We start from the raw sequence: 24,895 nt of genomic DNA on the forward strand, positions 1-24,895 counted from the left end.
ATATTTATATACTGTATATGAGGCCCCTAGAACCATAAGAAATGAAAAAGTTCACTGTTAATAACTCATTTTCGAATTGCCCCCTTAAAAATCAAATTGTCCCCCTGTGGGCGTGTGCCCACGCTGGGAACCACGGGTCTATGTGAAGTTGGAGGTCACAGCCCTGCCCCAGGAACCCATGCACACCAGTTAGTGCACACTGCCACGCGTGCTTGCATGTGGAGGCATGCCCTGCCGTGGGTGCTGGGTGGCTCCTCCACCCGACGCAGGCCCTGGGTGTGTCCTGCATGGGCGGGGGCGGGGCGGGGGGCGCCGAGGACCAGGAAGCGCCGGGCGGGCCGTGAGTGGTGCAGGCTGGGTGGAAGCGGTTCCTCGGCCCACTCTCTCCTTCCTTGACCAGCGCCTGCAGAGGCTGGGTCTGCGGGGCGGGGCGAAGGAGGGCCAGGGAGCCGTGACCGGGTCTGCCGGAGGGAGGCGAGGACGGAGAAGAGGCCGGAGGGTGAGGCCCCACCGGGTCTGGTTCTGACTCGCTTCCTAGGCGGGTTCACCTGCGCCAGAACTTGCACCCTTCCTGCCGCGGTCCCTCCGCTGTAAACGGGCGAAACCACCGCCCTGCGCGGAGGAGGTCGGTGAGGCCATTGGGTGGGACTGGCGCTTGGCGGCCTGCAGAGGCCCCGCCCGGGAAGACCGGAGGAGGAGCCCCGCCCGAGCCTGCTCTCCGCCGGTCCGTCTGGCCGTCCGCCGCCCCCGCCGAGGGCCTGGCTGCCGGGCTCGCCCTCTCCCCGCGCGGCCAGGGCCGGTGCCAGGCGGGCGGGCGGGACGCGGGGCGGGGCGGGCGGTGGGCGGGGGCGGGGCGGGGCGCGGTGGGGCGGGGCGGGCGGTGGGCGGGGGCGGTGGGCGGGGCGGGGCGGGCGGTGGGCGGGGCGGGGCGGGCGGGGGGCGGACAGAGAGGGCGGGGCCGCGCAAGCGTCGTGGGCGTTCGGCCGAGGAGTGGAGCTGCTCGCCGAGCGGTGGGTGGGCTTCCTGGCCGGCTCTGCGTCGGGGTCGGAAGCCACTGGAACTGGGAGGCTGCTTGGGACCCAGTTTGGGGGAGGAGCGCTGGTCTGGGGACCTCAGCCTTGTGCTTTCCCTGCCGAGTGCCCTGCTTTTCTCGCTGCCCCGACCCGGGTGATCTTGGGGAACTGCCCTCCCCCCGCTTCCGCGAGTCCCAGCTTGAGCCGTGGCCCTGGTCTGATTTGATCACCCCAATCAGTTTCCTCAGCCTCCCTCGGCTTTCCGGGCCTCTCCCTGCCCCTCCCCGCCGGGTCCCCACTGGCCGGCCCGCTGGCGGGGTCCTGGCGCAGCCAGAGCCCTAAGTGCGCCCTCCCCTGCCGAGCCAGGTCCCCCTCCCCTGCGGAGCCAGGTCCCCCTCCCCGAGGAGCCAGGTCCCCCCTGCGGAGCCAGGTCCCCCTCCCCTGCGGAGCCAGGTCCCCCCGAGGAGCCAGGTCCCCCTCCCCTGCGGAGCCAGGTCCCCCCTGCGGAGCCAGGTCCCCCCTGCGGAGCCAGGTCCCCCCCCCCCCCCTGAGGAGCCAGGACCCCTGGAGGAGCCAGGTCCCCCGGAGGAGCCAGGTCCTTGGAAATGAGATGCCAACAAGCAGCTGGCTCCGCATCAGGGAGGCCAGAGAACCAGGAATAACTTTCTGGGAGGTGGTACCTTTGGGCAGGGTCTGAAAAGATTGGGGAGGATGCTGCGGTCATCCCAATCTGGAGGAAGTGTGTGAACGCAGGAAAGTGCCAGCAAGAATGCAATGAATGAGCCTGGCAAGTGAGGTGCGGGTTGGGGCAAACTCAGAAAAGTAGTGGGTGTGGGCCAGACGGTTGTGCTCTATTTATAACAGAGGATTTCAGGGAGCGGGTTGGTGGCTGGCATGAGGGATTGGAATGACATGAGACTGAAGAGCAGCCAGGAAGGGGGAGGGGTCCCCAGAAATCTGCATTAGCACAGGGACAGTAGCGATAATGCAGTCAGAACAGGCTGGCACAGCTCGGGGAGGTGGCAGTGGGCCTGTTTCCTCTGTGAAGGAGGGAGGGGAATTTGCAGACAAAGAAGTCAGACTTCTAGGGTAAATCGTGAATGGGAAGGTTTGTAGAGAAGTCAATGAGGAATTTAGTTTTCCATGTGTGAAGCTTCAAGTATTGGCAGGATACTTGGAGATGTCAAATAGGAAGTTCATTAACTTATTTTTTTTACTTGTTTAAATCTTTATTGTTGAGAGTATTACAGATGTCTCCCCTTTATCACCCCATTATCCCCCTCTACTCCATTCTTGCCCAGACCCAGTCCTTCACCACCCTATTGTCTGTGTCCATATGCATTGTCTGTAATGCATATGTACATTAAGACCTTTGGTTAAGAGCAGCCAGGCCCAGAGCACCAGCAGCCAGGCCCAAAGCAGCCAGGCCTGGAGCAGCAGCAGCCAGGCCCAAAGCAGCCAGGCCCAGACCAACAGCAGCCAAGCCCAGAGTAGCCAGGCCTGGAGCAGCAGCAGCCAGGCCCAGAGCAGCCAGGTCCAGAGCATCCAGGCCCGGAGAGGCCAGGCCCGAAGCAGCCAGGCCCAGAGCAGCCAAGCCCAGAGCAGCCAGGCCCAGAACAGCAGCAGGCAGGCCAGGTGCAGCTAGGCCCAGAGCAGCCAGGCCCGGAGCATCCAGGCCCAGAGCAGCAGCAGCCAGGTCCAGAGTAGCCAGGTCCAGAGCAGCCAGGCCCGGAGCAGCAGCAGCCAGGTCCAGAGCAGCCAGGTCCAGAGCAGCCAGGCCCGGAGCAGCAGCAGCCAGGCCCGGAGCATCCAGGCCCAGAGCAGCAGCAGCCAGGCCCAGAGCAACCAGGCCCAGAGCAACCAGGCCCTGAGCAGCCAGGCCTCGAGCAGCATGTTCCTGCTCATGCATCTGTTAGCTTCCAGTCTTCTGCACAGTCTTGTGCAGCAAATCCAAGGACTCTGAGTAAATCTATACCAGCAACAAAAGAGACTCATTTAGTAGCTAAAAATATTAATATGTCCATAATTCTGATTTCTCATTTTGTTGTTTTGCATCAGCATTGTTGTTATTATTTAATAGCCAGAGTTTTGCTCTTGACATTCAAGTTTAGAAAATAGCATGTATGTGGTTTAGTTTTTGCATTGGCATTGTTTGCAATTGTTTTTAATTTTAGAGCCCTATTATTGATGTTTAAATTTTATTTTAATTAGTAAAAAAGGGTGAGATATAGAGAGCCACCAGAGAAGGCACATGGACATTCTTTTAATTCTTATCAGCTGAGCCCAAGGGCACTGGCAGAATCCTCTTATCAGTGCTGATTTCTTAATCCATGTGCTTGGAATGAGGAACAAATAGGACCTTGACTCACCCAGGTCTCGATAAGCTAAATCTTGTACCAAAAAATAGGGAGCTTACCCAGATTTTGATGAATGGGATTTGGGCACACTGGAAGCTCCTTTTGACCTTAAACTCCCCTTTGGAAGCCAATAAAAAAAATTAATAAATAAATAAAAACAACAACGCAAGGGAATTAAAAAACCTGATGAACAATAGTAACTTGAATATAATAGAATCAGAGGTATGGAAGGGGAGTGGACTGATGATTCTCAGGGAAGAGAGGAGTGGGGGTGCGGAAGAGACTGACACCTATGGATGAGGACAATGGGGGGTGGGGAAAGGACAGAGGGTGGGGTGGGAACCTGGTGGAGGGGAAAAAAATGAGGAACTTTTGTAATAATATGAACAATAAAGGTTTATTAAAAATAAAAAAAAAGACCTTTGTTAATCTCTTCCCCTTCTCTTTGAGATTCATCAATGTGTTCCTTGTTTCCATGCCTCTGGCTCTATTTTATTAATCTGTTTATTTTGTTCATTAGATTTTTGGTTCATTTATTTTGATTTTTTAATTCAGTTATTGATAGATATATATTTATGGCCTTTTTATTGTTCATGTTTTTCTTCTTTTCTTTTTCTTAAAGACTACCCTTCAACTTTTCATATACTGGTTTGGTGATGAACTCCTTTAGCTTTTTCTTGTCTGTGAAGCTCTTTATCTGACCTTCAATTCTGAATGATAACTTGGCTGGGTAGAGTAATCTTGGTGGTAGGTCATTGCTATGCATCACTTGCCACTCCCTCCTGTTGAGAAGTCAGCTGACAGTCATATGGGCATTTTCTTATAGGTAACTAACTGCTTTTCTCTTGCTGTTTTTAAGCTTCTCTTTGTCTTTATTCCTTGGCATTTTAATTATGATGTCTTTGGGTCTTCTTATTTAGGATTCTTTGTGCTTCCTGGATTTTAAGTCTCTTTCTTTCACCAGGTAGGGAATGTTTTCTACCATTATTTCTTCAAATAGATTTTCAACATCTTGCTCTCTCTCTTCTTCTGGCACTCCCATAATGCAAATGTTGGTATGCTTGAAGTTGTCTCCTGGAATTGGTAGAGTGGCCTTGTGTAGTAGGTACCCTGTAGGGTGCAGTGGTTCAGCCTCCTCAGTCACCTGAGCTGGGCACTCTACGTGTGTCCCTGGGTGAGCTGTGTGCACAGTCTTATAGTTGAGCCTTGGTTGCTGTTGGTAAGTGTCCCTGAGGAGACTTGACCTCCAGACCAATTGGTTGTGAGTAACTACTGAATCTGCAATGGAAGAGTTACTGTGCAGGGGACACCCCTGTGTAGAGTTTTAATCTGGTATGGTCTGAAGCTGTCCACCAGGTGCACTGGCTCTGGGGCCTCCTGGGAGGTGCAAAGTTAGCCACTGCCTGGAGCCACCCAGTAGGAGCTACAGAGAGATCTGCAGGTGGCTGCTACTTATATTGGGCTTGTGAGGCCCAGCTGTGAAGCAAGACAGGCTGGTGCCAGTCCTGGGTCTTGGTCTTTTTTTTTTTTTTTTTTTTTTTAATATATTTTATTGATATTTTACAGAGAGAAAGGGAGAAAGATAGAGAGCTAGAAATGTCAGTGAGAGAGAAACATCGACCAGCTGCCTCTTGCACCCCCCCCCCCTGGTTGCAGGGATGTGCCTGCAACCAATGTACATGCCCCTGACCTGAATCGAACCTGGGACCTTTCAGTCCGCAGACCGATGTTCTACCACTGAGCCAAACCGGTTTCGGCAGGTCTTGGGTCTTTTATGGATAGGTTTGGGGCATGCCGATTACAGCTGCTGCTTGCTTAATAGATTTTAGCAAAGTCTGAAGCCTGAGCCAGGGCAGGCCATTCATATGGAAAAGCAGCTGCAAAGAGTGTGGGTGGGGCTGAAAATTGGATGGGATGGGATCTGAGGGAATCACTAGGATGGAGCAAACAGTGTGCACTAGGCTGATGGACACTCAAATATGGCTTCCAGTCAGCTCTGCAACTGGGGAGGTCCCAGCATAGGAACAGTGATCCCTGTCTTGGAGAAAGCTGCTCCTGAGTTCCTGCCCCATTGCCAGACAGTCCAGTTCCTCCCCTTATGTTCCTGGATTCCCCTAAAGCCCTGCCGAGCCCTGGAGCTCGGAGGAAGCAGAGCATGTAAGTTCATATGTGGGCCCTTTAAGAGGAGCACCTGGGCCTCCAGTAATCTCTGTGTCATTCAGCCACAATCCCTGCTGGTTCTTAAAGCCTGAAGTTATGGGGACTTCTCTTTTCAGCTCTGGAACTGGGGGCCTGGTGTGGGCTGGGTCCCCCTGCTTCTCACAGATGCTTTGGAGCTATTCCTCCCGATGAAAGAAAACGCTATACATGGGTACCAGACAGTCTGTTCTGTGCCTCCACTCCTCCTGCCAGTCTCAATGCACTTTCTTCTCCTCTAGCTGCAGGACTTCCATTCAACCAAGTTCAGGCAGTTCGGAATGATGTTTGTTCGGCATTTTAGTTGTAAATTTTTAAAAAATTATTGATTTCAGAGAGGAAGGGAGAGGGAGATAGAAACATCAATGGTGAGAGAGAATCATTGATCATCTGCCTTCTGCATCTCCTCCTCTCCCCCCCCACCCCCACATTGGGGACTGAGCCCACAACCCAAACCAGTCATGTGCCCTTGGTCAGAATTGAACCTGGGACTCTTCAGTTGGCAGGTTGACACTATCCATTGAGCTAGATTGGCTAGGGCTAGTTGTAATTTTGTTGTAGTTGTGGGAGATGGAAATACCAGCGTTTACCTATGCTTCCATCTTGGTTCTCCTTAATTTATTCATTATTTAGGCCAGCCTCAAAGGTAGCATACATAAACATCACAGAAGAGATAAAATCATAAACTGAAAACTCAGCTGAAAGGACCTGATACCTGGGGGGGTGGGGGTGGGGTGCAGAGGGGAGTAGAAAATTATTACTTAAAAGGCTGGCTTAGAAAATCACTGGAAATGGCCGAAACCGGTTTGGCTCAGTGGATAGAGCATCAGCTTGGAGACTGAAGGGTCCCGGGTTCGATTCCGGTCAAGGGCATGTACCTTGGTTGCGGGCATATCCCCAGTAGGGGGTGTGCAAGAGACAGCTGATCGATGACTCTCTCTCATTGATGTTTCTATCTCTCTCCCTTCCTCTCTGTACAAAATCAATAAAATATATTTTAAAAAAAAATCACTGGAAATGAACACAGGACTCCTCTGAGCTCGCCGGCAGTCAGGCCAGAAAAAGCACCCCTACGTCTGGCCATTCACTGGGCTGAGACTCAGGGGAGAGGCAATAGGAGGGGGAGTTAAAGGGACCGTTCAGGCGGGCGTGTGGAAGAGGGCGGAGTTCTGAAGGCCAGGCCAGGGCAGGGCTGGGGCAGTGCTGACATTTCGGGAAAGGCTCAGCTTTCCTGAGGAGAAGGACTTTCCTTGGCCTCACAGGCGGGTGGGCGTGGTCCACTCACACCATTCTTCCCACAGGGGACGGACGGGTAGAGGGTGTGCCCTGCCCGGGCTTGGACTGTCTCTTCTGCCATGAGGTGGAGTCGCCGTCTGCCCTGGGCCGTTTGGGGACCTGGCCTGGTGCGAGCGCCTCAGCCAGCAGGTGAGTGGGCATCGGGGTTTCTGTTTCCCCCTCTCGTTTCCTTTTGAGTCCAGACGGGGCCTCCAAGAGGGCAGGGATTCAGACACCAGAGTGCCAGTCCCAGCTCTGGGGTTCACTTGCTGTTGGCCTTGGGCAAGTGACCTCATCTCTCCCAGCTTCCTTTTTCCTTCCTGAAATAGGGAGTCAGCCTTGGTGAGGGTTCCTGTAGCTACATAAGTCCAGGAACACTTGTCAGATGTCATTTTGCATTCAACAAATATATATATTTTAGTCCTCACCAAGAATATTTTTCCATTTATCTCTATAGAGAATATAAGGAGGAGAGGAGGGGTGAGGGGGGAAAGAGAGAGAGAGAGAGAGAGAAAGAGGGAGAGAGACAGGAGACACATTGATTGGTTGCCTCTTGCACACACCCAACTGGGGCTGGGGAGCCTTTGACCAGGAATCGAGCCCACGACCCTCTAGTGCAGTGTTTTTCAACCTTTTTTGGGCAAAGGCACACTTGTTTCATGAAAAAAATCACGAGGCACACCACCATTAGAAAATGTTAAAAAATTTAACTCTGTGCCTATATTGACTATATATAAAGTAATTCTCTTGAATAGGAATCAAATAAACACAAAGAAAGTATTTTATAATTACTTTATTATGAAATATTAAGTAAACAAAATAGTGAAAAATTATAAAATTCTTGTCTTGTCTGCACCTACGGCACACCAGGCAACATCTCTAGTGTGCCGCGGAACAGCGGTTGAAAAACGCTGGTCTAGTGCACAGGCGGACACTCTAACCATTGAGCCCAACAGACTAGAAACAGCAAATGCTGTTTGAGTGCCTGCTTCGTGCCAAGTGCATGATTATGCTAAGTTCCAAGTATGTAATTGTGTAAAAAAACACGTGACCCTGCTCTTGTGGCGGGTGGTGCAAGTGAATGTCAGTCAGCTGGTCACAGGGTAGAACATAAAATAGCATCGTAACTGCTCAGAGGGCGGGACATGATGCGTAAGAGCAAAAGGGGGTTTGCGTAGACATGGGTCTGTGTCTAGGGGGGAAATATGGGTGGGATCTGGATGCTATTTTTTCTCTCCTCTCTCTGCAGATGAAAATATCCTCTGGATGACCCATTGGAATTGGGCCCTTAAAGGGGGCTGTTCCCTTGGCCCCCCTAGGTGAGGCCTTGGTGTCAAACCTTAGAATCTACCTGGGCATAGCCGAGGAGCCTGGGAAGGGTTGGGGCTTGGAGCTTAGAAGGAAGTAACATCATTACAGCACATGGCATGGTGGTCCGCCAGGGGGTGGTCTGTGGGGGGGGAGTCTGGCAGGGAGCAGGCTGAGTCCGGACAGGCAGCTGTGGGCGGCTGGAGGGTGAGGGTGAGACCTCAGTCTCTGGGAGGGGTGAGAGTCAGAGTCTTAACTTGGGTGTCCGGGCTGGGCCTGGGTCTCAGGCAGCCAGAGGCTCCTCATGCCACCGGCCTGGGCTCCATGCAGGTGCAGGCACTGAGCTCAGTGCCGAGCCCCAGCTCATCCTTCTCCTTGCTCCAGGGCCTTTACCCGTCACTACGGAAGCTCAGTGGGCAGTGTTCCCCCGTCAGAGAGGCATGGACCCGTGTTACGGAGCATCTCTGCTGCTGGTAAAGAGATTGGTTCCTTGGCCAGCCTGAGGCGAGGGGCTGGCCGAGATCCTGGGTGGGGTGAGGGGGGGATTGGGGGAGAAGCAGGCAGGGGGAGAGAGGCATGGAGGACCACTGGCATCATCTATCAGTGGCCACCTGCCCTCGCCCATCACCCATCTGTCCCATCGCTTCCTGCAACGCTCATGCAATGCACACATGTGCAAAGCCGGGGGCAGGGTGCCACCCCTGCCTTCCACACGCTGGCCTAGCAGCTGGGGAAGATTTCCCTTTGATCTATTGTAATTGTGAAGCCAGTGAACCCAGCATTCCTCATCCCCTGGCACCCACTTTCTGTCTTTTTTGAGGGATGCATGGCACCTCCTGTGCTGACTCCGCAGCCTGCCCTCCCCCACCCGCCCGCCCCCTTGCCTAGCCCAGGCCCTCTGCCTTCCCCTCCAGAGGCCATCCAGCGGCACCGCCGGAACCTGGCCGAGTGGTTTAGCCGGCTGCCCCGGGAGGAGCGCCAGTTCGGCCCGACCTTTGCACTGGACACGGTGCACGTGGACCCCGTGGTGCGCGAGAGCGCGCCCGAGGAGCTGCTCCGCCCGCCTTCGGAGCTGCGGTCCCCGGCGCAGCCGCCCCCGGCCGCGCGCCCCAGCCTGGCCCTGTCTCAGCTCTTCGACCCGGACGCCTGCGGGTGCCGCGTGCAGACGGTGGTCCTGTACGGGGCCGTGGGCACCGGCAAGAGCACGCTGGTGCGCAAGATGGTGCTGGACTGGTGCCACGGGCGGCTGCCAGCCTTCGAGCTGCTCATCCCCTTCTCCTGCGAGGACCTGTCCTCCCCGGGCCGGGGCCCGGCCTCCTTGTGCCAGCTGGTGGCCCGGCGCCACGCGGCGCTGACGGAGGTTCTGCCCCTGATGGCCGCGGCGGGCTCTCGCCTGCTCTTTGTGCTCCATGGCTTGGAGCGGCTCAACCTGGACTTCCGGCTGGCGGGCACCGGGCTGTGCAGCGACCCCCAGGAGCCGCTGGCGCCGGCTGCCATCCTCGTCAATCTGCTGCGCAAGTACATGCTGCCCGAGGTGGGTGCCTCCTCCCGGCCTCTGCACCGACTTGCCACCCACGAGTTTTTGTGTCTTAGGCCTGCATTGTTAAAATGTATTTTTTAATGGATTTCATAGAGGGAGAGAGAGCTAGAAGCATCAGTGATGAGAGAATCATGGGTCAGCTGCCTCTGCACACCCACACTGGGGGCCAAGCCTACAACCGGGGCCTGTGCCCAGACTGGGAATCTAACCTGGTTCATAGGTCGATGCTCAACCGCTGAGCCACACGGGCTGGGTAGGCCTGCACATTGATTGGGTGGGAGAGGCCCTGGGCGGGTTCACATCCTGGCCCCACCACTTCCAGCTGTGTGTCTTTGAACAAGTCACCAACTTGCCAGGCTCCTTTCTGTGTTTCCTTCTTGAGTTGTGCTGCTGGCCAAGGCACTAACTATTGTACATAGACACTGTGCTCACAGTGTGCGGCCCCTGGGGAAGTGCGGGCCGGGAGGGGTGAGCCCCGGGAGGGGTGAGCCCCGGGAGGTGCGGGCTGGGGGAGGGGGTTTGAGCCCCGGGAGGCGTGAGTCCCGGGGGGCGTGGGCCCCGGGGGGGGGGGGGTTGGGCCCCGGGGGTGCGGCCCCCGGGAGGTGCGGGTCCCGGGAGGTGTGCATCCTCGTCCTTCCCCCCTGGGACGGTCCTCAGGCTCCAGGGAGTGAGCCATCAGGGTAGGAGGGCTCTGATCCTGCCGCCGCTCTTCCAGGCCCGCATCCTGGTGACCACCCGGCCCTCCGTCGTGGGCCGCATCCCCAGCAAGTACGTGGGCCGCTACGGGGAGATCTGCGGCTTCTCCGACACCAACCTGCAGAAGCTCTACTTCCAGCTGCGCCTGCACCAGCCGGACTGCGGGCCGGGCGCGGCGGGCGCGGGCGGCCCCACGGCGGCGCAGCGGGACGGCCTGGTGGAGATGCTGTCGCGGAACCTGGAGGGCCACCACCAGATCACGGCCGCCTGCTTCCTGCCCTCCTACTGCTGGCTGGTGTGCGCCACCCTGCACTTCCTGCACGCGCCCGCGCCCGCCGGCCAGACGCTCACCGGCATCTACACCAGCTTCCTGCGCCTCAACTTCGGCGGCGAGGTGCTGGCCGGCGGCGACCCCGCCCCGCTGTCCCTGATGGCCTACGCCGCCCGCACCATGGGCAAGCTGGCCTACGAGGGCGTGTCCTCCCGCAGGACCCGCTTCTCCGAGGAGGACGTGCGCGGCTGCCTGGAGGCGGGCGTCCGCTCCGAGGAGGACTTCCAGCTGCTGCACAGCTTCCGCGCCGACGCCCTGCGCTTCTTCCTGGCCCCGTGCGTGGAGCCGGGGCACCCGGGCACCTTCGTGTTCACGGTGCCCGCCCTGCAGGAGTATCTGGCCGCGCTCTACATCGTGCTGGGCCTGCGCAAGACCACGCTGCAGCGGGTGGGCAAGGATGTGGCCGAGCTGGCCGGCCGCGTCGGCGAGGACGTCAGCCTGGTCCTGGGCATCCTGGCCAAGCTGCTGCCGCTGCGCATCCTGCCCCTGCTCTTCAACCTGCTGAAGGTAACCTGGCTCCCGGCTCCCGGCTCCCGCCCCGAAGGAAAGGCTGCTCCCCGCAGAGCTGGGCCCTGCCTTGGCCTCTGGCTTCAGATTTGGGCAGTGTGGCTGTATTTTACTTCATTGCTTTGGGAGAGGAAGGGAAAGGGAGAGATTATGAGAGGATCATTGATAGGCTGCCTTCTGCCCGCCCCATACTGGGATCTAGCCCCCATCCTGAGCTTGTGTCCTGACCGGAATCCAACCAGTGGCTGCGTCAATGCCCAGCCACGAAGCTATGCAAGCCAGGCCCGTGTGGCTTTTGGCGGGACTGGGTGTTAAGAAGGGCAGAGAGAAGCCACGGGCTGGGAAAGGCTGGGAGGCTGGGAGGGGAATTTGAGGATGCAGGGACTTTAGTTATTTATTTTAAAAATCTTTATTGTTGAAAGTATTACATATGTCCCCTTTTTCTCCCATTGCCCTCCTTCAGTTCACCCCTGCCCCAGACCAGGCCCCCCCCCCCCCCCGTCTGTGCCCAGGGCCATGCAGAGATGCACACAGGGTCTTTGGTCGATCACCTCCCACCCACTCCCCCTCCCCGCCTTCCCTCCGAGAGTCCGCCCTCTGCGCCATGCCCCATGGCTCTGGGTCCACTCTGTTCATCAGTTCATTTTGCTAATTAGATTCCTCATATGAGTGAGGTCATGTGACCCGTGTCTCTGACTGACGGCCTTCACTCAGCATGAGGCTCTCCAGGCCCCTCCGTGCTGTCCCAAGGGTAAGAGGCCCTCCTTTCACCGCTGCATCGAGTTCCGTGTGTGAATGCCCACAGCTGCTACCCACTCTGCTGACGGGCACGTGGCTGTGTCCAGGTCTCAGCTGTTGCGAGTTGTGCTGAGAGTGCAGGGACTTTAGTAACAACCCTCCAATTGTAAGACGGTTTTGTCCCGCACCTCTGCTCCCAGCCCTTATTTCTAGAAGGTGGTCCCCGTAGTTCAGGTCTGGCCTCTGCTCTGCAGGCCCAGCCGCTGGGTTGTGTCTGTTTCCCCCAGAGGCGGTTTGAGTCCAGGAACAATGACTCATCTGAACCCCCAGAGGCAGGTTTATGAAGTTGCTGCCATTTTACTCCTTTATACCGGGAGGACAATGCATTGTTAATCGGCTTAGGACAATCCTCAGGTGCAGGTCTGCTTCAGAAGCCAAACTTGTAAATGAAACACAATTATGATCCCTTTTCTAGATGAGGGGACTGACGCTCAGAGGCTCTTCGGCTTGTCTGAGGTCACGGACGGAAGTAAAGCAGTTGGGTCTGAGCCCACGTTTCACGATTCTGAGTCTTGTCTCTTTCTGCCAAGCTGCTCCGACGTGGCACAGTGTGGCTTCGTCACACTGTGGCGCCTTGCTAGGAAGGACCTGAGCCAGAGCCCTCGCCAGTGCTGGCAAAATTGCAACAAGTCTTCCTTTTTATAGGCAGCAAAGCATACGGGTTAAGGACAAGGATTCAGGAATGCAGCTATCTGGGTTGAAATAAAGTCTCTGTCACTTAGTAGCTGTGTGACCTTTGATAAGTTGCTTAACCTCTTTGTGCCTCAAAGTCCATAGCTCTCCCTTTTTCTTTTTCCTTCTTTTATTGTATGTACTGAGGTGCCATGGTCCACATGAACACACAGGTGTCAGGTGTGGGCTTCTCTGCGACAGGTCTGTGTTAGGCACTGTGTGCCCGCCACCCACAGTCACAGGACCGCCTTCCCAACACCCCCTGCCCTCCGGAGCCACCACACTGTGTGTGTTCGCGAGTTTCAGGTTTCTGCCCACACAGAGCGAGGTCAGAGGGCTCTCAGCTTGTTCTGACTGACTCATTACCCTCAGCATCACGCTCTCAGGGCCGTCCGTGCTGGTGCAGATGGCGCTGTCTCCCCCTTTCTCGTGGCTGAGCGGTATTCCACCGAGGACCACGTCGTCTTTAGCCAGTCCTCTTCTGAGGGCACTTCGCTGCTTCCATGCCCTGGCCACCGTGAGCAGTGCTGCCGTGAACACAGGGGCATGTTCATTGTGAACACATGATTTGAGGTTTTGGGCACATACCCAGGAGAGGGATTGCTGGGTCCCTCAGTTCCTAATTTTTTGAGGAATCACCGGACTGCTTTCCATTGTGGCTGCACAGGTCTGCATTCCCACCAGCAGAGAATGAGGGCTCCCTTTTTCCCACAGCCTCTCCAACACTTGTTGCTTGTCTGGTTGATTATGGCCCCTCTGCAGGTGTGAGGTGGCATCTCACTGTAGTTTTGGTCTGCATTTCCCTAACTGCCAGTGAGGTGGAACACCTTTTCATTGTCTATTGGCTGTTTGTCTTCTTGGGCGGGGTGTGTTTTCAGGTCCTCTGCCCACTTCTTATATATATATTTTATGGAGAGGAAGAGAGAGAAAGAAACGTCAATGATGAGAGAGAATCAGTGATTGGCTGCCTCCTGCATGCCCCCTTCTGGGGATTGAGCCCACAACCTGGGCCTGTGCCCTTGGCTGGAATCCAGCCATGACCTCCTGGTTCACCAGCTGGGCTCTCTGCCTGCTTTTTGATTGGGTTGTTTGTTTGTTTGGTGTTGACTTTTATGGGTTTTTAATGTATTTTGAAAACGAAGCCTTTGTCTGAGCTACTATTTGCAAATATCATCTCCCATCTGGCCTGCTGCCTCTGTGTTTTGTTATCGTTTTCTTTGGCTTTGCAAAAGCGTTTTAGTTAGACACAGTCCCACTCATTTATTTTACCTCCCTGGCCCTTCAGGTCAAGTTCATAAAATGTTCTCTGTGACCAAGGTCCATAAGTTTGGTGCCTATATATTCTTCTATGTAACTTATTACTTTGGGTTTTATATTTAGGTCTTTGATCCATTCTGAGTTAATTTTTGTACATGGAGACAAACTGTAGTCCAGTTTCATTTGTTTGCATGTGGCTTTCCAGTTTTCCCAGCACCATTTATTTTTTTTTCCAGTTTTTAATTTTTAAAAATATATTTTATTGATTTTTCACAGAGAGGAAGGTAGAGGGAGAGAGAGTTAGAAACATCGATGAGAGAGAAACATCGACCAGCTGCCTCCTGCACACCCCCCACCGGAATCGAACCTAGGACCCTTCAGTCTGCAGACCAGTGCTCTATCCACTGAGCCAAACAAGTTTCGGCCCAGTACCATTTATTGAAGAGACTGTCTTTACTCCATTGTTTGTTTCTGGCTCCTTTGTCAAAAATTATCTTCCAGCTCTAGCTGGTTTGGCTCAATGGAGAGAATGTCGCCCTGAAGGATCCTGGGTTCAGTTCTGGTCAATGGCACATGCCCAAATTGTGGGCTCAATCCCCAATAGGGGGCATGCAGGAGGCAGCCAATCAATGATTCTCTCTCATCATTGATGTTTCTCTCTCTCTCCCTCTCTGAAATTAATAAAAATGTTTAAAAAATTATCTGCCCATTTACATGTGATTTTACAGCTGGGCTCTCTGTTCTATTCCACTGACCTGTGTGTCTGTTTCTTTGTCAGTGCCATGCTGTTTTGATCATCGTAACTCTGTAGTGTAATTTGAAGTCAGGTAGTGTGATACCTCCAGCTTTGTTCTTTTTTCTCAGAGTTGCTTTGACTCTTCAGGGTTTTTTGTGATCCCATACAAATCTGATAATGTCTTGTTCTTGTTCTTTTTTTTTTAATGGCATTGGGATTTTGATAGGGTTGCATTAAATCTGTGTATCAATTTGAGTAATATGGCCATCTTAACTATGTTGATTCTTCCAATCTTCGGACATAGGGTATTTTTCCATTTTGTTATGTCTTTTTCAATCTTTTTAAATAATGCTTTGTAATTTTCAGTATATAGTTCTTTCATGTTCCTTGTTAAGTTTATTTCTAGGTATTTTATTCTTTTGGTTGCAATTGCAAAAGGATTTTTTTTTTCTTTTTTCTCCTCTAAAATTTGTTGTGACTATACAGGAAGGCAATGGATTTTTGTCCATTGATTTTGTATCCTTCAACTTCACTGTATTTGTTTATTATTATTTTAAATGATATATTTTTAAGTAACCATAGCATTTATTATTAAAAAAATTATATATATATATATATATATATATATATATATATATATATTTGTTATTGATTTCAGAGGGAAGTGGAGAGGGAGAGAGAGAGATAGAAACTTCAATAATGAGAATCATTGATCAGCTGCCTCCTGCATGCCCTCCACTGGGGATTGAGCATGCAACCATGATAGGGCTGAAACCGGCTCTCAAACATCCCCCTGAGGGGTCCTGGGTTGCGAGAGTGCACAGGCCAGGCCGAGGGACCTCATCAGTGCATGATTTGGGCTGAGGGCCCCCAGGCTTTCTGGCCTGTCTCCCTCAGCCCGGATTGGCTGCACCCCAATAGCAAGCTAACCTACCGATTGGAGCGTCTGCCCCTGGTGGTCAGTGCACATCATAGCGACTGGTCAACCAGTCGGCTCTCTGCCCCCTGGTGGTCAGTATATGTTATAGTGAGCAGTTGAGCAGTATTAGCATATCATTAGCATATTATGCTTTGATTGGTTGAATGGTCGACCAGACGACTGGACACTTGGCATATTTTATTATATAGGGTAGTTTTTTGGTGGAGTCTTTAGAGTTTTTTATATAGAGAATCATGTCCACAAAAAGTACAGTTTACTTCTCTTTTGGATGCTTTTTATTTTTATTTATTTATTTTTAAATTTTTTATTGATTTCAGAGAGGAAGAGAGAGGGAGAGAGAGATAGAAACATCAATGATGAGAGAGAATCATTGATTGGCTGCCTCCTGAATGCCCCTACACTGGGGATTGAGCCAGGCATGTGCCCCAATTGGGAATTTAACCGTGACCTTCTGGTTCATAGGTCTTCGCTCAACCATTGAGCCACAATGGCCAGGCCCTTTCTTTGGTTAATGTGGTATTTTACATTGATTGACTTGCATATATTGAACCATTCTTATGCCCCTGTAGTGAACCCCACTTGATTGTGTTGTATTATGTTTAGATGTACTGTTGTATTCGAATTGCTAGTATTTTGTTTAGGATTTTTGCATCTGTATTCATCAGAGATATTGGTCTGAAGTTTTTACGTGTGTGTGTGTGTGTGTGTGTGTGTTATCCTTGCCAGGTTTTGGTATCAGAGCTATATTGGCCTCATAGAATGTGTTCGGAGGTATTAACTCTCCTTAATTTTGGGGAAGAGTTTGAGAGGATAGGTTTTAGATCTTTTTTGAGCCCTACCTGGTTTGGCTTAGTTGATAGAGCGTCGGCCTGGGGACCTAAGGGTCCCAGGTTCGATCCCGGTCAAGGGCTCATACCTGGGTTGCAAGCTCCTCTCTGGCCCAGGCCCTGGTCAGGCCTGTGCAGGAGGCAGCCAGTCAGTGTCTCTCTCACACCATGTTTCTGTCTTTCCCTCTCTTTTCCACTCCCCCTAAAAATCAACGGGAGCCCTAACTGGTTTGGCTCAGTGGATAGAGCATCAGCCTGTGGACTGAAGGGTTCCAGGTTTGATTCCGGTCAAGGGCAGTTACCTTGGTTGCAGGCACGTCCCCAGTGGGGGGTGTGCAGGAGGCAGCTGATCAATGTTTCTCTCTCATCGATGTTTCTAACTCTCTATCCCTTTCCCTTCCTCTCTGTCAAAAAAATCAATAAAATATATATTTTTAAAAAATCAATGGGAAAAAAAATAACCCCAGATGAGCATTAACATTTGGTAGAATTCATTGGTGAAACCATCTGGTCCTGGACTTTTATTTTTTGGGAGTTTTTATTTATTTATTTATTTGTTTGTTTATTATTTATTTGTTTTATCAGAAGTCTTTTTTATGTTTTCCCACTTATTACGCCATGAATTCATAGGGAGTGGGCTCCGGCAGCTCCCGCGCCTCCCCATCGGTTCTCACACTGTTCTTCTCTGGGTGGAGCAGTCTGGCGCTTCAGTTGAACCAAGTACCTTTCTCTTTGGCTTCCTTCTTTTTCCGATCATTTTCTTCACACGTTTCAGGAAGCTATCTCGGCTCGTTGAGGCTTTATATGCTCACTACCTACATTCATTCTCTAGGCAAGAATCTTGCCCTTGACTTGCTTGTTCACAACAACGCCCACTGCATGCCGGGGACACTGTACACTCCTCCAGTGTTGCCATGGTAACGTGTGTGGGGCGTTTCTTTGTGAACAGGGCCCATTCCCTTGATGTCCACAGCATCGCCTTTCTGGTAGGTTCGCGTGTGTGTGGCCAAAGGAGCCTTCGCGTGTCCTAAAGGCGCAGAGAACATGGAGCGGGCCTCCTCTTCCCCTTTGTGTGAGCCATTTTGGCGAATTCCTGGAAGACGGTGGTTCCAGCCGAAAGGCTTTTGGGAGGTTTTTGATGGTGGCTTCAAATTCCTCACTGCTGATCGGTCTGTGTATTTTCCAATTCTTCATAATTTAATCTAGGGAGGTTATATATTTCTGGGAACTTACACATTTCTTCTAGGTTATTGAATTTGGTGACATATAATCCTACCTAATAATAGAGTAATATGCAAATTAGCCATCGCTCTGCCACACCCACAAGCCACACCCACCTACCGATCAGAGCAAATATGCAAATTAACCCAACAAAGATGGCGGTTGGTTTGCATATGCGGAGGGAGGGAGGAGTGAAGACTGAAGACAGCAGAGAAGGAAGAGGGAGGGAAAGTGGAAAGCAAGTTGGCTGCTGGAGGGAAAGCACTGGCAGCGTGTGCGAGGCCGGGGAGGCGGAGGCGCAGGGGCAGCGGCAGGAGGCAGCGCCGGCGGTCTGCGCGCAAGGCGCACAGTGGTGGCCGCAGGGGCGGGCCGGAGGTGTTGCAGGATATTCCTACAGTGGATCACTAGTCTTTCACAATAGTACAGCACGATCCTTTGTATATCTGTGGTGACTTCTCTTTTCTCATCTGATTTGTTTATATCACATGTGTCAAACACAAGGCCCGCGGGCCAAATCCGTCCCGCCAGGCCTTGCAGTGTGGCCCGCACCGCGCTGTCATCACTGCACTCCGCTGCGTTTCCATCACAATGACAGTTTATGACTGTTCAGTAAACCATTCGGCCCGCGATTTAGGCTGGATTTTAGATTTTGGCCCCTTCTCTGATTGAGTTCGACACCCCTAGTTTATATGGATCTTTTCCCTTTTTTCCTTAATGAGCCTAGCCAGTGGTTTGTCAGTTTTATTAATCTTTAGAAGAAAACAGCTCTTCATTTTATTAATTTTTTGTATAGTCTTTCTCTTCTCTATTTCATTCCATTCTGCTCTAATTTTTATTATTTCCTTTCTTCTGCTGACTTTGTGTTACTTTTGTTCTTTTTTTTTTTAACATTTATTTATTTATTTTTACATATTTTATTGATTTTTCCCCCCTCCACTTTTGTTCTTTTTTTAAAATATATATTTTATTGATTTTTTACAGAGAGGAAAGGAGAGGGATAGAGAATTAGAAATATCAATCAGCTGCCTCCTGCACACCCCCGACTGGGGATGTGCCCACAACCAAGGTGCATGCCCTTGACCGGAATCGAACCTGGAACCTTTCAGTCTGCAGGCTGACACTCTATCCACTGAGCCAAACCGGTTTTGGCTTTTTATAGTTCTTTAAGATGTGAAGTTAAGTTGTTTACTTGAGATTTCTCTTATTTCTTAAGATAGGCCCATAATGATATGAACTCCCCTCTTATTACTGCTTTTGCTGCACTCCAGATCTTTTAAAAATATCTATTTAAGTATATGTTCTTTGTTTCAGATAGAGTAACTCACTTGAGTATTTCCTGCAGTGAAGGTTTTCTGGTGATAAAATTCTTCAGCTTCTCTGTCTGGAGTCATCTTTATTTCTCCTTCCTATTTAAAGGATAATTTTACTGGGTACATTATTCATGGCTGGTAATTTCTCTCTTTCAGACATTTTAATATTTGGTTCTACTCTCTTTTGGGTTGTAGAGTTTCTGCTGAGAAGTCAGATGAAATTTTGATGCGTTTTCCTTTGTAGATAAATTCTGTCTTCTTTCTGGCTGTTTTTGTTGTCATTGATTTTTGACAGTTTTAATGTAAGGTGCCTTGGAGAGGGCCTCTTTGGCTTGAGGTAACGGTGTTCTGTTTGCTTCTTGGGTTCAGTTCTTCCCAGAGGTTTGGGAAGTTCTCACGCACTGTTTGTTTGTTTGAATAGACTCCCATTCCCTTCTTCCTCTCCCAGAATGCCTCTTATTCTAGTACCTAGAGGCCCGGTGCACAAAATCTGTGTACTTGGGGTGGGGGTGGGGCTCCCCCAGCCTGGCCTGTGCCCTGTCACAGTTTGGGAGCCTCCAGATTGACAGCCCCGAAGAGGTAGACCCCGCCCACCCATCTAGGGCTCCTTGATGGATTGCCCAGAAGGTAGACTGGAGCCTGGGGTCCCGCCTCCCAGCCGCATGGAGCCGGGAGGCAGGACCCCCAGGACTCCCAGGCAAGCCTTGCTGAGCGCAGCTGGGAGGAGGCAGTATTCCCAGGCAGGATCTGTGCTGCACAGTGTCAAGCCCAGCCCCGCCTACCTGCACGCCTGTGTGCGTGCAGCCATCTTGTGAGGCATGACAGCGGGACGACTACTTAGGCTTTCATTAGTAAGGATTGCTTTTTCTGATGGAGTCAGAGAGTTCTCATAGAGCTCTTTCATTTTTCTTTTTAGTATTTATTGATTTCAGAGAGGAAAGGAGAGGGAGAGAGAGAAAGAAACATCAATTAGAAGGGTGAGTCATTGATTGGCTGCCCCCTGCACTCACCACACTGGGTATTGAGCCCGCAACCCACGCATGTGACCTTGATCGGAACTGAACCCGGAACCTTTCAATCTGCAGGCTGATGCTCTACTCATTGAGCCATTTTTCTTTATGGTCAGGTCTGTCTTTCCTTTCCTCTGCATCATTTCTAGATTCCTGTCTGTGATATCACTAATTCTTTCCTCCATCTGCTTGGCTCTGTTTTCTATGCTCAGTAGTTTACTTTTTTTTTTTTAAATATTTTTTTTATTGACTTCAGAGAGGAAGGGAGAGGGATAAAGAGCATGACTGATTGGCTGCCTCCTGCACGCCCCTCACTGGTGATCAAGCCTGTAACCCAGGCCTGTGCCCTTGGCTGGAATCAAATCCGGGACCTTCAGTCCGAAAGCTGATGCTCTATCCACCGAGCCAAACTGGCTGGGGCAAGTGGTTTACTCTTAATCTACTTAATCACATACTTCATTTCTTCATTTCTGATTATTTTTTTCTTAAATGTTTTTATTGATTTTAGAGAGAGAGAGAGAAACATCAATGCTAAGAGAGAATCATTGATTGACTGCCTATTGCACACCCCCTACTGGGGATGGAACCTGCAACCTGGCATGTATCCTGACCCAGCACAGAACCAGGGCCTCCTGATTCACGTTTTACTCTCAGCCACTGAGCCACATCGGCCAGGCTGGCTGACCCTTTTTAAAAGTTTCAGTCTCTTTGGTAAAGTACTCGTTTTGTCATTGATTTGTTTTCTGAGTGCATTGAATTGCATGTCTATATATTCTCGCATATGTTGAGTATTTTCAGAACTGCAATCTTGAAATCTCTGTCATTTATATCACATATTTCCATGTGTTCCTGCTTGCTTTCTGGGGATTTTTCATTTCTTTTCTGGCCATCCTTGTTACTGTGTTGATTCATGGTATCTGCTGTTCTCCTTTGCCACTACTGGTACATTTATATCTGTCTATATTAATACCCGATAGCAGCTTTCTCTGAAGAGATCTTTCTATTATTTTCCAGTAGATGGCGCTGGATCGCAATATTTTTACCTCTGATCTCTCAGTCTTTTTTTTTTAATATATATATATATATTATGCCGAGACCGGTTTGGCTCAATGGATAGAGCGTCGGCTTGGGGACTGAAGGGTCCCGGGTTCGATTCCGGTCAAGGGCATGTACTTTGGTTGCGGGCATATCCCCAGTAGGGGGTGTGCAAGAGGCGGCTGATCGATGACTCTCTCTCATCGATGTTTCTAGCTCTCTATCTCTCTCCCTTCCTCTCTGTACAAAATCAATAAAATATATTAAAAAAAAATATATATATATATATATTTTAAATATATTTTATTGATTTTTTACAGAGAGGAAGGGAGAGGGAGAGAGAGTTAGAAATGTCGTAGAGAGAAACATCAACCAGCTGCCTCTTGCACACCCCCTACTGGAGATGTACCTGCAACCAACGTACATGCCCTTTACCGGAATCGAACCTGGGTCCTTTCAGTCCGCAGACCGACGCTCTACCACTGAGCCAAACCGGTTTCAGCTAAATGTATATTTTAAATTAATTTCAGGGCTGACTGAGGAGTGATGTGACATCAGTCATGGCGGGAGGATGATGTGGAAGATGGGGTGTATTTATGAAACAGCCGGTTCCACACTGACTGCATGCTCTCTGAGCTTCCTTCCACCCCTCCTGGGCGGACGTGTTCGGGCCGTGAGGAAGGATGTGTGTGGAGGGCATGAGGCCGCGGGTGAGGGAGGACTGGGAAGATCACATGGGGCCCAGTTAGAAGAGTTTTCTATTCTGGGGGGGGGGAGGGGGCGTCGCAGCCAGGGAGTCATGTGACCGGACTGACACTGCTGCGTGTGCAGGAGGCTCGCCCGGCTGGGCCGAGGGGGACAGAGCCCACAGCACCTGCCTTCCTCTCCCAGGTGGTCCCACGCGTGTTTGGGCGAATGGTGGGGAAGAGCCGAGAGGCGGTGGCCCAGGCAATGGTGCTGGAGATGTTCCGAGAGGAGGATTACAACAACGATGACGTCCTGGACCAGATGGGTGCCAGCATCCTGGGCGTGGAGGGCCCCCGGCGCCACCCCGATGAGGCCCCCGAGGACGAGGTCTTCGAGCTCTTCCCCATGTTCATGGGGGGGCTTCTCTCTGCCCAGAACCGGGCCCTGCTGGCCCAGCTGGGCTGCCCCATCAAGAACCTGGATGCCCTGGAGAACGCCCAGGCCATCAAGAAGAAGCTGGGCAAGCTGGGCCGGCGGGCGCTGCCCCCCTCGGAGCTCCTGGACCACCTCTTCTTCCATTACGAGTTCCAGAACCAGCGCTTCTCCGCCGAGGTGCTCGGCTCCCTGCGCCGGCTCGACCTGGCAGGCGTGCGCATGACACCCCGCAAGTGCATGGTGGTGGCGGCTGTCCTGGGCAGCGGCAGGCATGCTCTGGACGAGGTGAACTTGGCCTCCTGCCAGCTGGACCCTGCGGGGCTGCGCACGCTCATGCCCGTCCTTCTGCGTGCCCGGAAGCTGGGGTGAGGACCTTGGGCTTGGGCACGGAGGGAGGAGGGGCTGGAGGGGAAGAGGGGGGAGGAGAGGGTGCCAGGGAAACCGGGGGCACTGAGGAAGGGCCAGGGCCCGGGGGGACGTGGGTGTGGGCGGAGGGAACAGGCAATAGGAGGGAGGACAGCGTGGAGAGACAGAGGCCAGTGGATGGCCGGCCTCGGCTGAACTCTGGTTTCTCCCTCCCCTCGGGCCACCCCTGCTCCAGCTTGCAGCTCAACAGCCTGGGCCCGGAGGCCTGCAGGGACCTCCGAGAGCTGCTGCTGCACGGCCAGTGCCAAGTCACCACCCTGCGGTGAGTGCGGGAGGGGGGGGGGGGGCGGCTGCGGGAGGACCAGACGCGCTGGCGGCCAGCTGAGGTCAGGGGTGTGCTCCTCACCTCAACGTGCCCCGGTCCAGGACAAGCAGGAGGGCGGTGGGTGAGATGCCACCAGCAGTAGGTGCTAAGAGAGCCTCTCATGGGACTAATGAGAGGGGAAGGGCTTGGACCAGAGCCCAGGCCAATGGATGTGTGTCGCCTCACAAGGATGACCTGCTGGGCACTCCGTCGATGCCCCCAGAGTTGACTGACTTACTAGGAACCCAGACTCCTGGTTGAAGTGAGGGGAGGCGAGTGAGGAAGGAGAAAGGAGGGAGGGCGAGAAGGGTGGGGCTCTGGGGAGGAGGTGAGGGGAGAGGGGAGAGGGAGTCAGCAAGGGGAGTGGAAGAGGGGGTGAGGAGAGAAGCCGGCTCCTGCCCTCTCCCTCTGCAGGTGCCACCCCGCCAGTCTCCACCCTCCCTCCTGGGCCTGCAGTTCTGTGTCCAGGCGTCTCCGCCCCAGGTGGCACTCTGTGGCTCAAGCGCAGGGTCTCTGCCACGGGCCCTTGTGACCTAGGGGTGCTTGTGGCTGCAGGCTGTCCAACAACCCGCTGACGGCCGCAGGGGCGGCCTCGCTGGTGGAGGGCCTGGCGGGAAACACCTCCCTGACACACCTGTCCCTGCTGCACACGGGCCTCGGGGACGAGGGCCTGGAGCTGCTGGCTGCCCAGCTGCAGCGAAACCAGCAGCTGCAGGAGCTGAATGTGGCCTACAACAGCGCCAGCGACTCCGCGGCCCTGGCCTTGGCCAAGGCGGCCTGGGAGCACCCGTCCCTGCAGCTGCTGCAGTGAGTCTTGTCCCCCCTCCCCCACTGTCCCCCTCCTGGACTCCTGCCGCTCAGGGGGCTTCTCTCCCGGGGCAGGGGCCTGGCCTGGCCTCTCTTCCTGGCTCCTGAGTGATGCCCACCGACTTGGGCGCCAGCCCTTCCCTCTGCCACGGGCCCTTCCCCTGCCCTGCCCCCACCCCAATTTGTCTAGCTTCTGGTGGCCCCATTCCTAGTCCCTGGTCCCACCAAGTCCTACAGGCGTCCCTGCCTCCATGGCCACCCCTCCTCTGGGCTCATGAGGACACACCCATGGCATTTCTCCGCAGCGGCTGGGCTGAGCCCCCTGCCTTCGCCGGCCCTGCCCTGGCTCTGCGCCTGCTGACGGCTCTCCTCTCCCCTCCCCTCCCCTCCCCGGCAGCCTCTACTTCAACGAGCTCAGCTCCGAGGGCCGCCAGGTGCTGCGGGACCTGGGGGACGCGGCGGAGGGCCGCGCGCGGGTGGTGGTGTCGCTGACGGAGGGCGCGGCCGTGTCCCAGTACTGGTCGGTGATCCTCAGCGAAGTCCAGCGCAACTTCCACAACTGGGACCGGGCCCGCGTGCGGCGCCACCTCCAGCTCCTGCTGCGGGACCTGGAGGACAACCGCGGCGCCACCCTGAACCCGTGGCGCAAGGCCCAGCTGCTGCGCGTGGAGGGCGAGGTGACGGCGCTGCTGGGGCGGCTGGGCGGCCCTGGCCGCTGAGGGCTCGCCAGGCCGCTCCCTGCCCCGCGGAGATGCCCCAAGGTCGGGGGCCGGGACTGGCACCGCCGCGCCCTCCGGAGCCGGCCCCGCCAGTCCTCCCAGGTCGGTCTCCAGGCCTCGCCGTGGGGCGGAAGGACAAGACGTGGCATTTCCGTGGCCCAGCTGCCTGTTGCACCCCCACGTACGGGCCCTCTCCTCCGAGGAGCCTCTGCCACCAGGGGGCGCCCCTCTCCCACCTGCCCTGCCAGGTGCCGTCTCCGTGTGGGGGCTCCCACCCTGCCGTACTGCCTTCTGGGACCCCGGGTCCCGCGGCCCTTCCGCTCCCCCCGGCGCTGCCCCAGCCTCACGCCTCCCCTCGGGCCTGTGCTCGGGGCCCAGCGCCCCCCCCCATCCCCCCCATTAAACGCTCCCACCCGCGCCCGCCTGTGCTTCCTGGGATGGAAGGACTGACCGCTTCCTGTCGCAGATGGTCCTTAGGTCCTAGGCTC

The 24,895-nt window shown here is 53.6% G+C and overlaps 1 protein-coding gene across 3 annotated transcripts; it reads left to right on the forward strand.

Annotated features, from left to right (window-relative positions):
• Positions 1-325: 325 nt before the first annotated feature.
• NLRX1 (NLR family member X1) lies at positions 326-24,870 on the forward strand. Of its 3 annotated transcripts, none has more exons than XM_036423107.2 (10): positions 326-499; positions 6,868-6,991; positions 8,091-8,160; positions 8,534-8,622; positions 9,064-9,683; positions 10,405-11,223; positions 21,921-22,516; positions 22,753-22,839; positions 23,437-23,688; positions 24,086-24,870. In XM_036423107.2, exons 2-10 carry the CDS (start codon positions 6,922-6,924, stop codon positions 24,405-24,407), a joined length of 2,925 nt encoding a protein of 974 aa, XP_036279000.1. In that variant the 5' UTR covers positions 326-499; positions 6,868-6,921; the 3' UTR covers positions 24,408-24,870. The 3 variants fall into 3 exon arrangements, with proteins under 3 accessions (XP_036279000.1, XP_045432147.1, XP_045432148.1); XM_045576191.1 differs by lacking the exon at positions 326-499 and adding an exon at positions 507-625; XM_045576192.1 differs by lacking the exon at positions 326-499 and adding an exon at positions 954-1,010.
• Positions 24,871-24,895: the final 25 nt, after the last annotated feature.

Source organism: Pipistrellus kuhlii, unplaced genomic scaffold, assembly GCF_014108245.1.
Source record: "Pipistrellus kuhlii isolate mPipKuh1 unplaced genomic scaffold, mPipKuh1.p scaffold_m20_p_77, whole genome shotgun sequence".
In the NCBI taxonomy this organism is placed as follows: Eukaryota; Metazoa; Chordata; class Mammalia; order Chiroptera; family Vespertilionidae; genus Pipistrellus; species Pipistrellus kuhlii.

Excerpts from the sequence above, each read along its gene's own strand:
- NLRX1 (XM_036423107.2), top strand. The coding sequence starts at position 6,922 with ATGAGGTGGAGTCGCCGTCTGCCCTGGGCCGTTTGGGGACCTGGCCTG. Across the intron at positions 6,992-8,090 it reads GCGAGCGCCTCAGCCAGCAG|ATGAAAATATCCTCTGGATG; the intron begins GTGAGTGGGCAT and ends CTCTCTCTGCAG. Across the intron at positions 8,161-8,533 it reads TGTTCCCTTGGCCCCCCTAG|GGCCTTTACCCGTCACTACG; the intron begins GTGAGGCCTTGG and ends TCCTTGCTCCAG.